General features: G+C 39.5%; 1 protein-coding gene across 3 annotated transcripts in view; it reads left to right on the plus strand.

Annotated features, from left to right (window-relative positions):
• Positions 1 to 12,329, plus strand: part of WDR27 (WD repeat domain 27) — a 90,543-nt gene extending 78,214 nt beyond the window's left edge. For 2 of the 3 annotated variants that reach the window (XM_078383172.1, XM_020801178.3), the window contains exon 25: positions 11,725 to 12,329. In XM_078383172.1, coding sequence (XP_078239298.1) covers positions 11,725 to 11,772 — 48 coding nt within the window. In that variant the 3' untranslated portion in view covers positions 11,773 to 12,329. The remainder of the gene's footprint in view (positions 1 to 11,724) is intronic. The other variant, XR_013540500.1, reaches the window with a different exon arrangement.
• The last annotated feature ends 2,766 nt before the right edge of the window (positions 12,330 to 15,095 follow it).

The following is a 15,095-nucleotide window of genomic DNA, read 5'->3' on the forward strand; positions in this document are numbered from 1 at the left end:
AGGGATAGCTGATGCAAAGAAAATAATTTAAAGATTAACGGGACATTAACTACTCATTCAAATACATTTAAAATATACTTCAAGAATTTTATAATTTGGCGTTATAAATCTTAAGAAATTTTCTCATAAGTTATACTTGATAAGTCTGGACTTTGTTTTGTCTACCTGAAGTCTTTTGGCATAAAGCCCAGGACAGTGACCTTGAGTACTCTACTGCTGCTTAAAGCTTGGAAACCTGTTTATTTCTTTTTGATTTTTTTTATCCCTGGCTGGATAAATTAACCCTAAAGTGGACTTTTAAAAAACTGTGCCTTGGGAATTAGTAAACCTGTGGTAATTAGGCCATCAGGCCGCGGATACAACCATTGCATTCTACCCTGGTACTTTGGGGGTTTAAATTTGGTTCAGGCCTATTTAGCCAAAGCGGACTTTTTGAAATGACTCTGGAAACTTGGAATATCTGTTTAGCTGGCATCAATTTGCCAGGGATCAATTAGGACACAGATACAATCATTGATCTGGACAGTGAGACTTGGGGACTTCGAATCTTGGCTTAAGCGCTTGGGTAGCTGGAACAGAATGGCACAACAAGGACAATTTTGGGAAGAAACAAAATCTACCCTTCAAACAATACTAGAAATAGTGAAATCCCATTACCAAGAGGCAAAATTATTCAATCAACATCTGAAGAACTATAGTCAACAAGTGACAGGGAACAACAAAGGAGGAAATGAGAGTGTGCCGGATGATGTATGCCAATCAAAAGAGGAGCTGGAGGAAATTAATGGGGAAAACCTAAGAGAAACAACATCAATCTTGGATCCGAAGAGAGTATTAAGGGAAGACAAGGGGAGAAAATCAGCAAAATTAACAACAACAACAAAAAAAGCGTGGAAGACCTATTGAAGATAGACCAAGTGCATAAAGAGCTAGTGGACATAAATCAGATGCACAAAATGGTTTCATAGGGCATGAAAGATGGCAGAATGCTTAGGGACACAGAAACGCAAAGGGAAAAAAGAGAAATGAGAGAGGAAATTACTTAGAAAGATGAAAAAGGGGAAAACAAGAAGGGGCCCCTTAATGTTGAAAAACATGTGTATATTTAACATTGGAAATTGTAAAGGGGTATATCCTTTATATTAAAAAGGAGAATTAAATTGAAATAAGGGAGCCCTAATCAGGGTAAAGATGTAATATGGTGGGTTTTTATTTTAGGTAAACTAAACTAGATAGTATAAAGCTGGGGCATGGATCTGAAACCACTTTCAATAAGAATGTTATTAGAAGACCTTGAGAATATTGTACACTATGACAGTAATATTATGATAGTAGTCATATTATATACTAAAATATGTACATGAATGGTCTGAATGTCTGAAAGATGTCTGGAATTTGTGGGGACAACTGGGAAGACACTGAGATGTAAAAAACAAATAATTGTAAGCAAAGCATGTAACACGATGTTTGACAAGCACAAACCAATGTAGATAGATTGAAAAACTAATAAAATGTTTAAAAAAGAGTTCATTTTATACCAATAATTACTTAATGGATTATTTGGTGAAGCCATGTGATAGTTGTAGTTATAATTTACCACACCTTTCCCATATTACAAAATAGAAAATTAAGATTGAGAAAGTTTGGTATATACCAAATTAGTGATTTATTAATTTCATTTTGTAATTTTATGTATAACAAATGAAATTGAATCAACTGTTTTTCACAATGTGCAAAACTGAATAGATAATTATTTTACAAAATTATAACTGTACAGGGAATAAACCAGCAGCATTATTATATAGTGAAGAGGAAGGCAATCGGCAGAAAAAGGGGAAATGGGGAGAAAGAAGTGCCTGTCTAGCTGAGGTGAAGATTGATCGAGATTGTAGGAGCTGCTGAATAATCTCCCCCCCCCCCAATTGCGCCACCTTCACCCACCTGGGCAGCTAGTGCTGGGCTGGGCCAGAGGCAAGAACTGAAGGATGGCAAGAATTAGAAAGGTTCTTACCCTGTGGCTTTTAACCTGGGACCATACATAGAGAAAGTTCTGCCTAATTAAAGGTCTTCTGGGCATTTTCCTCCAGGTTTAGTCACTTTCACGTCACTTACCATGCTCAGAATGAAGAGTTAACAGAAGCTATGTTTACATTAAAGCAATAGTTCATAATATGTGTCAGTGTAAATTTAAATCGACTCCAAGTCACGTGGCATCACACGGTGTTTGAATCAGTTTGTGTTCCTTTGAAATAAATGTTTAATCTGGGATGCCCTCCCCAGATGTGTGCACTCTTTCTCCAACCCAAGGATGCCACTGAGAGAGACAGTTGTGCATGTCTGTGTGTATGTGTATGTGCACCCAGAGGAGGAAACAGCCGAGCAAATCAGTGCAAGAAAAGCCTTTGCGCGCATAGTGGTGCCTTCGAGCACTGATGCACGCAGAATAGACTGGTGATGACGGGCAGCTAACACACACCTCAAACATGCCAACAAAACACACATACAGCTGGCACAGAGGAGACGGGCTGAAACTGGCTGGCTGGAGGGGAGAAGAGAGAGGTGGCGGCAGCATTTTGCCTGCCTGCCTTTCAGCTGCCGGACTGGGGGTTTATGCACCGGCTCTGTGAAGAGATGCCTCATTGGGTTGATCTTGCCTTATCCATCTTCCCACCCTTAGTCATCATGTTTGTTATTGTTTTAGCAATTAGAGCATAGCAATTCTAGAATCTGGATGTCGAAGACTTCACAATAAATCTAGGGTTCAGTTTTATCTGGCATCCCAGCACAGGCTATTAAGGAACAGAATTTACTCAGGTCTGAAATTATATATCATCTTGATGTAATCTCTCTCCGGTTTTCTCATTACTAAGGAGACACTATTGTAATGAGAATGATGTCATAGTAGCAGCAGGAGAAATCAGTGCTGTTTTACCAAAAGTGGAGAAAACATATTAGAGTTCTTTAAACTCAAAGGGTTTAAAAAAAAAGATCTTAACTCCTACTCATTACTTTAGCCATGTGAATTTTAAATATATGTTACAGACTTACAAATGGCTATTACAAATGTGATTGGGAAACCATTATATGTTTCAAAGGCTAGCTTAGTAGAAGTATATTTTCCTTGTTTCCATTATGTTTTTAAAATGTTGCTGTGCCATGCAAAACCAGTTAGAATGTGAAAAGCATTCTTGTGGTGTTCAGAGGAAAGCAGATTTATGTGATGATAACAATAAGAGCAAGTAAAATGCTGAATTGAATGCCTGAAGCTGTATATTAGATGACAGTAATACAAATATATACAAGAAACTCTCTGGTAAGAGGGGGGGAAAACTTAGTACTGTATAAAAACAAATTGTGGTGACACCATGGCCTTGAGATCCTGATGTCTATCTACTAGTTGAGGGAAGAAGAGATGCTAGTACCTAATATAGTGACAGGATAAATACAACCTATCACATCCTAGGATAGGTTAACTTAAAGAAATTCATGGAAGTATACCACAAAATGTTCTTCCATGAACTTCCTTAAATTATCTTACTTTAATATCCAGATAGTTGCATATTCCCAATGCAGAACTGTGTTGCACCATAATCATATAACATCACTTAGGCATCTTCAAGACTAGGTTGTGTCTGGTTCCCACTTTGTTCAATGAATGTGGCCTTATTCCCCGTTTGCTGATAGCTTTGTAATGTGATGGAATGGATGCAGACTACAGCCAGAAACAGATGTTAATAATATCCCCTAATCATAGTTTAAAGGTTGTTAATGTTGAAAAGAGGTGACCGAAGCATTATTTTCAGGTGTTGTGGTGCAGTGGTTCAACTGCTTTACTGCAGCCAAAATTATGCTCACGATCTGGGGTTCAGTCCCAGGTAGCCAGCTCAAAGTTGACTCAGCCTTCTATCCTTCTGAGATTGGTAAAATGAGTATGCAGCTTGCGAGGGGGGGCCAATGTGTAGCCTGCATAATTAACTTGCAAACTGCCCAAAGAGTGCTTGAAGCGCTATGGGTTGGTATATAAGCAGCATGCTTCACTTTTTTGCTTTAGAGATCAAAGAAATATCATGCTTAAGTCCTGAGCAAAGCAAGCTAGTTCACATGCTTCCCAATGTAAGACAAGTTCCTGCTGTGACACTCAGATGCTTACATTAATTAAGGATTTTCTACTCATAGCCATCTAAGATCTGTTTCTGGCTCAAGACTGCAATTTCTATATAAATTTAGCCAGGAGCACACTTTGTTGAAATTGATGGAATGAGTGAGGTAGTATGTGTGGCTTATGCTATTGATTAACTGCATTTATGCATCACATGTATGGCCCCTGCGCCTGTGCAGAACGTAGTTCAGGGGCCTTCTATGGCTAAACAGTTTTTTAAATGGAATCACACTCCTACCCACCAGAGCATGCTCAAGGCAGATTTGCCCACTGTTTCTACCCAGTTCCATAGTTTTAACTGCCACAGCATTAGATTCTTTTTCTTCATTTTTCTTTTTATGGAGACAAAACTCTCTTTGTTCTTCTCTTTGTCTTGTTTGTGCTCAGTTCAACTCAGGTCTTATTTGAAGAGATTTCTTTCTTTATTTTCACATTTCCATCTGATCTCCATGGTTTGCAGATCTCCTTTGGAAATTCCCTTCAGTGGAAGAGAACTTTGGCCCCAATGACAGGCATTACCTCTGCCTGCTTTGCTTGGGCAACAGGCATTTTAATATCTGAAAACACTTCACTAAACATATGTGCTATAATCCAATGGTGGGCAAAATGTGGCTTTGAGGTTTCCAAACAGGGCCACCCAGACTGCCCTGAGCTCCACCTGAAACATTATAAGTATGAAAATGGCTAACTGCCTCCAGAGGTCATAATTGGCCATTTAAAAACTCCCCCCCCCCTCAACTAGATTATTCCATCCCTCTGTGGGTTAAAAATAGTTGTTGTGGGCCTTAAAAGGGTCTGGGAAGAGATAGCCTATAGATAGACAGATGTGCCAAATTCAAAACCATCGCTTCACTCCACTATTTGGTCAAGTTCCCTTAAGACCAATGGCTGATGACCCAGTGAAAAACTGCTCAATTACAGACCCTTCTATAGCAATAAGCACTCCATCAATATTATAAACTTCTTCCCTGTCGATAGCTTCATTGTTGACATTGGCAGGACTGAGATTAGTGTTAACTGTCCCATTCACAGTGCCAGTATCGCATCCCATTTGGTAGTACCGGCAAGATCTGTAGTCACAGTGCCAGCTTCAGTGGTACGTGAATTTAATCCATTTCCTGCACTGGACAAGCTAAAATCAACTCTGCTAATAAAGAAACTTGGTAGAAATTGTCATCACTACTTCCTACATCCAGGTCAAAGGAGAATTTGTATTGCATGCAGGACAACGGTTGACACTTTCTATTTCAGATTTTCCCCTGAAACCCTGGAAAAATCTAGTCAGAAGGCTCATATTGTCCCCTAGATAGAAAGGCAAAACATTTGATGCAATTGCTGGGCAGAATGGCAACATAGGTTTCAGCTGGAAAGAGCAGAAGAAACAGGAGGTTGCACAGGATTGTTAAAGAATAGCATATTCCTGTGCAGGATTTGCAAAAAGGGCATTTAGCTGCGCAGAGTTGAGCAGTTCTCTGCACAGCACAATAGGTGGAAAAAGAAAGGAATGGGGAGAAAAATGAAGCAGTTCTTGGTCTTGTCCATGTGGACTTGGGCATTGGCATGTCTCATAGACTCATGGCTTCATTTTTGTGAGAAGCTAAGGTGCAAAGGGAAACCTTTGTGGGGAGTCTTGGCGTGGTGAGACTTGGAAAACCACCCGGAATGAAAACTTTTATGAGTAATTGTTGCATCCTTAGGGAGAGAGACAAAGATAGACAAAGACTGTTTGTTCAGTAGTTATGTTGCAAAGGGAAAAGGAGAGGAAATGAGGCAGTAGAATGAGCTAGAAAGAAGCCATTGTGTTGCACTCTGCCACTCCTTTCTCCTTAGACTTTTTCCAAATGAGACTGTCTACATTGCACTTATACCACATATCCACATGAATTTTCAGCAGGGGGCACCATACCATAATGAAAATCATGCAAAGCAGTAAGAGTTCTCATTCCAGTAATGAAGTGATCCAGTGTTTCCACCACTGGGTGAAAGACAGTCCCCTTTTAAGTTAAAATCACCAGAAATATGAGAAGTAATTTATTTATCTTTTACCCAATATACGTTTCAGAATATCAAATGATTGTACTGTCTATACCGAGTGTGTCTGAAATGAAAACACAGGAAATAATATGTATTGCAGATAATGTTATAGTATACAATGTTGCACCCTCTCTATGGCATCTTAGCATAAACTGTTTATGAGGTTTTTGCTTTCTGAGTTGTCCTGGGAGAGCTGTAATTTTACAGCAGAGAGACCTAGAACAGAAATCTACATAACAAAAGGTTTTTTAAAAAGAGTGTTTAGTAGATTGCATGGTCACATACATATTTGCCGCTGTGTGTTCATTGGTATGAAACACAAAATCTCTGTTGTGACCATCTTTATAGTGACATACCTTCATTATATACATGCATTAATTACATGCTATGTTAAGCACCTTGAAACCAATTTGAACTTGTCTGGAGCATTATATGTTTTTGGTAGCGTAATGCTGTCAGCTGACAGTCTGTTGTACCCTTGGATTGCAATTGATTTTATAAAAATGTGCAAGGAAGGCTACAATCAAAGTTGATGGATATTCTAGTGTACATGATACAAGATGCACAACACTTACATTGGAGGTCATATGCCTTGCAGAATGAGCATAGGTTTCACAGTCTGCAAAACTGAAACTCTTGTGGTGTTGTGAATTGAATGGACACCTTGATATCTGTTCACTTCAAGGTCTGCACGAGGTTCTTGGCTAGAGATGGGTATGAACCAAACCCCATGGACCAGAAGAAAACACAGACTAGCAGAAACCCCAAAAACAAATTGCGAACCAGTTTGCTTTTCAAGGGGGGGATCATGATAGTTCATGGTTCCTGGGTAGCCATGAACCACTATCCATCATGAACCATCGGTTTTCCAGTTCATTACCATCTCTATTCCTGACATCAAGATGTATCTTAAATAGAAAAGCTGTGCTGATTTGCAAGCACCTGCCAGACACATAGATACACATTATTGTGTATCACATTGATACACATTCAGCACATTGATACACATTATTGGGCATATTCTTAACTGTATTATCAGGTGGCAGAAAACCATTTTGCAGTCTAGATGGGTGTGGAGATTTTCACTATGCTGCCTGGAGAATTCTGGGAGTTGTAGTTCAGAAGAAAAACATCTGCAAATCTCTAATGCAATGAGGAGGATAATCTTGGAGGCTTAAATTTTAAAAACTGCTTAGAAATACAATGAATGTTGAGAGGGGAGAGTTTGTGTATCAGGCCCGTGGAGTCTCAATTGTGGGGTCCCACAGGGGTCGATTATCTCCCCAATGCTGTTTAACACCTATATGAGGCCGCTGGGTGGGGTCATCAGGGGGTGTGGAGCATTGTGTCATCAATATGCTGATGACACCCAGCTCTACATCTCCTTTTCACCAACTGCAGGTGATGCCGTCCTGTCCCTTCAGCGCTGCCTGGGGACCGTACTGCAATGGATGCAGGAAAACGGGCTGAGGCTGAATCCGAACAAGACGGAAGTTCTGAGGGTGGGTGGCCCCGTGGCTGGCAGCTTAGGTGACTCTCTCACATTGGGGGGGGGTGATTCTGGCCACGAAGAGCTGGGTCCGCAGCCTGGGGCTACATCTGGACCCGATGCTCACCATGGAAACGCAGGTGGCGTTGGTAGTCCACACCGCTTTTTTCCACCTTTGGCGGATTGCCTGGCTGCGGCCCTATCTCGACACGGGGGCGCTTACTACCTTGGTGCATGCGCTCGTAATCTCAAGATTAGATCACTGTAACGCGCTCTACGTGGGGCTGCCTTTGAGGCTGATGCGGAAACTTCAGGTGGTGCAGAATGCGGCAGCCAGATTCCTCAGTTTAGTGAGAAAATACCAGCAAATTTCTCCTACTCTGGCCATGCTGCATTGGCTGCCCATTCGTTTCCGCATCGACTTTAAAGTTCTAATGCTCACTTATAAGGCCCTAAACGGTTTAGGACCTTGATATTTGGCAGAATGCCTGCTCCCACCAAGATCTACCCAGATCACCCATGCGAGCCAGGAGGTGAGGTTGAGGAGCCTGACGCCGAGAGAGACCCAGAAGGAAAAGACATAAAACCAGGCCTTCTTGGCAGTGGCTCCTCGCCTCTGGAACAATTTCCCTCCTGAGATTTGTACGGCCCCCACTTTGGGCACCTTTAAAAGTCAATTAAAAACATGGCTATACATTCAGGCCTTCTCTCCGGCTAATACCTGATTTTTCTGTTTATTCTCTCTTTATTTATTTTCTACTCTATTTTTGTATTGTGTGTGTTATATTATGGTTTATGTAATTTTTGTATTATTTTATTGTTTATACTATTCTGGAAGCCGCCTAGAGTGGTCTTTTAGGTCAGATCAGGGGGGTATGTATAAATAAATAAATAAATAAATAAATAAATAAATAAATAAATAAATAAATAAATAAATAAATAAATAAATAAATAAATAAATAAATTGTCCATTTTGAGTGGGCACCAACCACTTGTACATAGCTGAGTTTGTTCTCAAGAGGGATGTCAACTCTGCACATTGTCTCCTTTCCTGTCTTATTTGCCATGGAGTATGTTTCAAGTTCTTAATTTATTCATATTTTCTATTAAGTTCTCTCCCTTGTATATTTCTTAGAACTTTATCTTGAAAGATCTTTCTTATAAATTTAACATGAAGTTCTCTAGAGAGATTTTTATTCCTAGTATATGCTGTATTAATTTTTCGTGATGTGGCTGTACTTTGTTGAACATCCTCTGGTTGTATCTCCATGAGCAATGCTAAATTAGTAGTAATCACTTGCGCTGTGTCTTCTCCTTTTTATTCTGGTAGATTCTGTAACCTAAGTATGGCATTGGCTCTTTCCATTAGTAGATTTAACAAAGTAATTTCATCTCGCTTTCTTTCCCGTTTTAGCTATCCCATCTCTGTTTTCAAGGTCTCCAGTCTTTCTTCCATTCTTTTTGATGTCCCATCTATTCTGGCTTTTTTTTTTATTTTCTGTAATTTGATTTTTATTATCAGTTATTTGCATCCCTAAATCTTTCATTTGTACACATAGCTGAGCCATCCCTCTTTGTAGTTGCTGTAGCCCTGTTGATAACATCTCTTGAATATTCTGTTGCCAGTCCTTAAATAACTGTTGCCTCAATATCCCACTGAGATTCCGTTCCTGTGCTGGTGAGCCTCTTTGAATTTTCTCTTTTCCACCTTTTGTCACCATATTGATTCCCCCCCTTCTTCTTAAGTTAAGATAAATTAAGTCTTCTGTCAGCAGCTGTTTTCTTTTTCTTTAAGGATGGCTGTTTAAGTCTTCTGTTAACAGATGTTGCTGTAACCTTGCTTTTCTTTCTCAGTCTTATTTAAATGACCGATCCAAGAGGTTGTGGAGCTTCCCTCTGGGTAGAAATTTCTCACAGTCACCCAGTCACAACAATAAAAATTTAAAAGATCCACAATGCTTTGAAGTAAATAGGATTTAATATCGATATTTCAGATAGTCACAGGAGCAAGGCTTTTATCTTAAATTGCTCTACTTTTGTGGCAAGGTAGTTTTCTCCCCCTTCTCCCTTTCTCTCTTCATTCCTCTGCTTCTCCCAGTCCAAGCTGGGTGGGTGGGGGAGGCTTGCTTCTGCCATAAGATTTTTTAAAATGTGAAGTTCATGTTGCTGACTCTATATCGATCTCTTTTATGTGTAGTTATTTGGGTCCATAGAGATTTTCCTTACATGATCAGATATTTTAACTTGGAATCTCTGGTTGATATACAGTGGACCCTCTACTTACGGAATTAATCCGTATTGGAACGGTGGCTGCAGGTCGAAAAGTGTGTAGGTCGAGTCTCCATTGACCTACAATGCATTGGAAACCAATTAATCTGTAACCGGCTGTTTTTGTTCCGTTTTTGTTCCATTTTGGTTTTTTTCTGATCTGTAAGTCGATTCTCTGGCTGCAAGTCAAACCTAAATGTTGCGGCCAGAGAAGTCTGTAACTTGAAAAGTCTGTAAGTTGAGCTGTCTGTAAGTCGAGAGTCCACTGTATTTCCAACATCCTTTTCTGCTCTCTTACTCTCTGCTTGGGCTGTTCCCAGCTCTTTGCCAAGATGGCTTCCTCCTTGGTCCATGCACTCCAATGGGAGTTTGGAGGGAGAACCAGCCGTTGCCGATTCCATTCTCCCCTTTTGTCATATCTGCTGCTTCAGACACCACTTCTCCTAGTGGTGTCCTCCCCCTCCCCAATTTGGGGGGGCAGGACCAAGGGGTCCCATTCAGTTTCAGGAACTTGCCTGAAACCCGACCGGTTCTCACCGTGATGAAGCCCCGTCTCCCTTTCTCCTATTACCTAGATCCATTTTAATGTAATTTCAGGCTTGGTCATGGAAAAGAAAAAAATATTTATGATTTCATTGGAAGACCTATACTGAAACCGGACTGTTGGTTATGCTAGACCTTTTGGAGGTTTTCAATACTATTGGCCATTGTACACTTCTAGGCCACTTCTCTGGGATAGGGCTTGCAGGTGCTCTTTACAGTGAGGCCGGTGAGATCCTGGATGGTGATTTCAGAAGGTGATGCGGGGGGGGGGGGAGGGATCCTGTTTGACATCCTGGCTATTGGCCTGTGGGATCACTCAGAGTTCAGTACTGCTCCCTGTGTGATATGGTGAAGTTTGTTTGGGATTTGCGAGTTTTGTGTCACCAGTATCCTGATGACACCCAACTCTATTTCCCCTTTCCATCTAACTCCAAGGAAGCTGTACTAGTTGAAGACCAATGACCTGTGTCTGATGTCAGTAAGGAGCTGAATAAGGGTGAGCAAATGGAAGCTTCTTCCTGACAGAGATGTTGCTTGTCAGTTGAAGGGCAGATCAGATACTAGAAATTCAGTGGCATCATTACACTTCCCATGAAAATTTCACATGTAAGTAACATATTCATTAGTATATAAAACATTTTTAAGGAATTTGGGTTCAGTTTATTTTGGTTGGGACTACTAGAACCTTATAGTACAGATTCTTATTTTAAAAGAAACAACAATGTAGGGCTTAAATGAAAGTCACTTTACATACAGTTTTCCAAAGCCAGCTCCATACATCATGTGGGATAACATTTACCAAATCTCTTTCCCATTTCTCTTGATAACTGTTACATTTTATACCTAAACTCATAATAGTTTGCTTGATAACCTGTAGTGCTGTTTCAGGAGACCATCTGTTCAGAATCTGATTTATTTCTTGATTTACGTCAGAAGTCCATATGTTTAAAGTGTAACGTGTGTTATGTTATTCATTGTGACCATTTATGTTGGTAGTAATAATTGAAGTTTAGACTGAAGGAAAAACTGATGAAAAACATTCAAAGTTATCGAGAATATTCAAAGGGTATGTTCAGGTAAACTTATGAATTTAACTCACTGTGTTACCAGTAAATCTGAGATACCTTCAAAGTTGTAAATTGTATTCGACAAGCTAATAATGCTTTTTATCAAGTACTATTAAGAAGAAAGAATTATGTACCAATCATATTCTTTCTGCTTTGAATTACAGCTTACCACAGCCACTTTGGATGGCAAACTGCACTTGTTCCTGCCTTGAGGACAATTCATGTTGAAACCCTTTGAGAACAACCTCCTTGAAATAAGGGAAAAGACTGCTCACTGGGCAAGCTGCAACTTGTTTCTATTAAATATACCCTTCCAGATTATTTCCACTTTTTGTTACCCCTTGGGGATTTGCTTAAAGGTTTACTGCTGGAAAGCAATGCCTGGAAAGGCTCAGTATTCTCAATATACTAAATAATTTTCTGCTTGATAGGAGCATTATAGTGCATAAGTTACCTTGCAGTATAGCTTCAGAACTGCTACAGAGTAGGTGCTTTATTTGGTTCTGTTGGATCACATAAGCTCTACCCAGTATATCTCAGTTTATTATTTGTCCAGGAACATTGAGGTTTAAAAAATATACGTCTAGCAATATATTTACAATTTCTGTTGTATTTTGTTGGTTCTTTAGAAGGTTACTTCAGACTAGACCTTTAAAAATTCAGCATTTCAACCCCAAGACACTGGCCTACAAATCAGCTATAGATTGCCTTTCTGACATCTTTCAGTAACACCCAGTCCTCAATATTAAAATGACATTTTAGTTCTTAATTTTCTTGCCTGTTGATTCAACCATGGGGAAAGCCTGAGATTGGGCGTTTCCCTTGTATTTTACTTTGCAAGTAACCCTCTGCAGTATTTCAGATTCCAGTGGCTATGACACTCAACTGCCCTTCAAGATGTGTTTAATTTTATGAAGCTGAATTGCATTTCTGTCCCCTTCTTCTGCCTTTGATGAATGAGGGGAAAACATAGCTTGCACATTTCCAACAGAGATTGCTCAACATGTCAGTGTGGTCTACTAATCTTTTACAGAAATTCTTTAAGCTAATTTTGAGGCAAGCTGTTTGCAGAACTACGCACTGTGTGACATCAATTTCAGAATTGTTTCCCCAATCCCATCAGGATCAGGTTAAAGGGAAAATGCAAATTCTGATAAGAACAGAAATACCAGTGATGAGCCCAATCAAACCAAAGGTCAGATCTGTTTCACTGCAGCATTGTGAACTTAATAACTATGTGTTATCAGATCAGCTCAAGCTTATCGCAATCCTATCCCTCCTTCTCATGATACTCTGGATAAGAAGTTTAATTGTCCCACTAAAGTGTGTCTTTGGGGTAAAAGATAGTGGCCTGAACTGATTTGCTCTTGGGTTGGTTCTTGCTGCCCTATTCAAACTTTTAAAGATCTGCTTAGCAACTAGAATTTGCAACTGCCTTGCCAGCAAGCATTAAAAATGTTTTGCTTCCCACCATTAATTTATTAAATCAGGCTACCAGTGTTCCTTTTTCTAATAAAATGCAGGCTGGCAAAGAATAAAAATTAACTGGGGCTGAAATTCAAATAATGTTCTGAATACAGAGATTCTGTGCCATTTCAAAATTGAAACAAGACTAATTCTCTCACACTTCTCTGTTACGGTTATTAGGTATCTTTGAAACCACTTGAAACAACATATTCTTCCTAAATGGCTGCACACAGAAAAAAAGCATTCCATTCCTTTGAAAATTCTTAGCCTTTCCTCTGTTTATTCAATTGTTCTGGGAAACAGTGTGCAAAAACCACTTGCCTCATAATTAATTGTGGGGTCCCCCCCCCCTTTAGATTTCCCAGCACAGGAAAAATGTAGGTCTTTAAATCTGAGCTTCGAGGAACTTGCTGCATGCTTCTCTGCCAGTTCCTCCCTGCCTAGCATCTCAATGCCAAGCAAGGTTGTCCAAGTAAAGGGGAAGTCTGGAAGCTGGAAGTCCTGGCAGGAGAAAGAAGCAGCCATGGGGGCCTCCTTCTTGAAGCTTGCATGTACCTGAGCACATTAAATAGCATCATATACTGATGGAGTGCATAGAACATATAGATTCATATTCATCCTATGCCAGTTCAGTGATTCATAAGTTATGGAAAACAACTAGATCAACTCGGCCTGTTGAGAAAGCAGTGTATATCTGGACTTTATTAGGAGTCTTTCGAGACCTCTCTTGTCTAGCCATTTCTCTTAAGGATGGTCCTCCTGACCCCCAATTCCGACAGTACATTTCTATAGGGTAATTGTGTGCGAGTATATCTGGGAAGACTGGCGAGTGACAACTTCATTCAAACCAGACCTGAACTTTACAGATGGTGCTGGGAATGCACCATCTGTAAAATTTCTTAGAAACTGTTAAGTTTCTAAATGGTGGACATTCAACTTCTGACTACCTCAATGCCAGATATAAATCTATCAGTAGTTATTACTGGAAACAGAAACCTGTGTAATGTGCCTTTAAATTCTTTTTAATCCATGTTGAGGAGACATGTATATACAGCAACGGAGGAAATACTTTATCTTGGAGGGAAACTGTTACCTAATTCTTTCTACAGCCTTTGAGAAATTACAGGCCCCTAGAAGTTCTACGTGCAAGACAGTACAAAATATTTTAGAGAAGCTAATTATAGAAAGTAATGGCTATTTTCATCCACACGAGATACCCAGTGAGTAATAAGTTCTTAGTAGATCATATTTTTTGAAGGCCAAACTATATGTTGAAGAGATAGCACATCTTTAGAAGCTGAAATCATTTAGCATTTCAGAGAAGTGACTCTAAAATGATCTCTTCTCTGGCTAGTGAAGGAAGGGCTGAGCTACCTTTTAAGCATGTATTGTATCTTGCTTTTAAAACTAGAGTCCCACCACTGTTTTATAACTAAGTGGGGCAGAATCACATTTGAAGAATTAGATCTGCTGTTACTGTCATGTCTGGTTTGGCCCTAAAGTGATAACATGATTTTCAAATGGGATTAGTTCAAGAAAATGAAAGTTGAGAAGAGGAACCCCACACAAAGCAAAATTCCAGTGATGGAAGCCTTTTGTAAGATATTTGAAACCATCCAATGAGACCCATAGCACCACTGGCACTACATAAATTAGAGAAGGGAAGGAAACATGAAACAAATAATTTATCAGAGCAACATGCAAATCATCTTGTATTTTCCCCTAAAAACATTTCATTATAGAGCCACAAGGATTATTGCAAGCCTGCCATACTGAAGAAGCAAGAATTCCAAGAAACCAGAACATAAGCTGCTGTCCGTTAATTACAAATTCTGCAATGTATTTGGTTGAATCATGATGGTTGGTTGTTTTCCTTTGAGTTTCCTACTGTGTTTTAAAAATCAAATATATATATATACAAAGTTAGACAATCTACTCTGCTTATCTGTTACCATGTTTGTCTGTGTCTCATAGGCCACATGTAAATTAGTGACACATGTCAAGGGTTTCTTTTCAATCCTAGAGTGTTTTTATTTATTTATTTATTTATTTATTTATTTATTTATTT

The sequence above is a fragment of the Pogona vitticeps genome, chromosome 1, assembly GCF_051106095.1.
Source record: "Pogona vitticeps strain Pit_001003342236 chromosome 1, PviZW2.1, whole genome shotgun sequence".
In the NCBI taxonomy this organism is placed as follows: domain Eukaryota; kingdom Metazoa; phylum Chordata; class Lepidosauria; order Squamata; family Agamidae; genus Pogona; species Pogona vitticeps.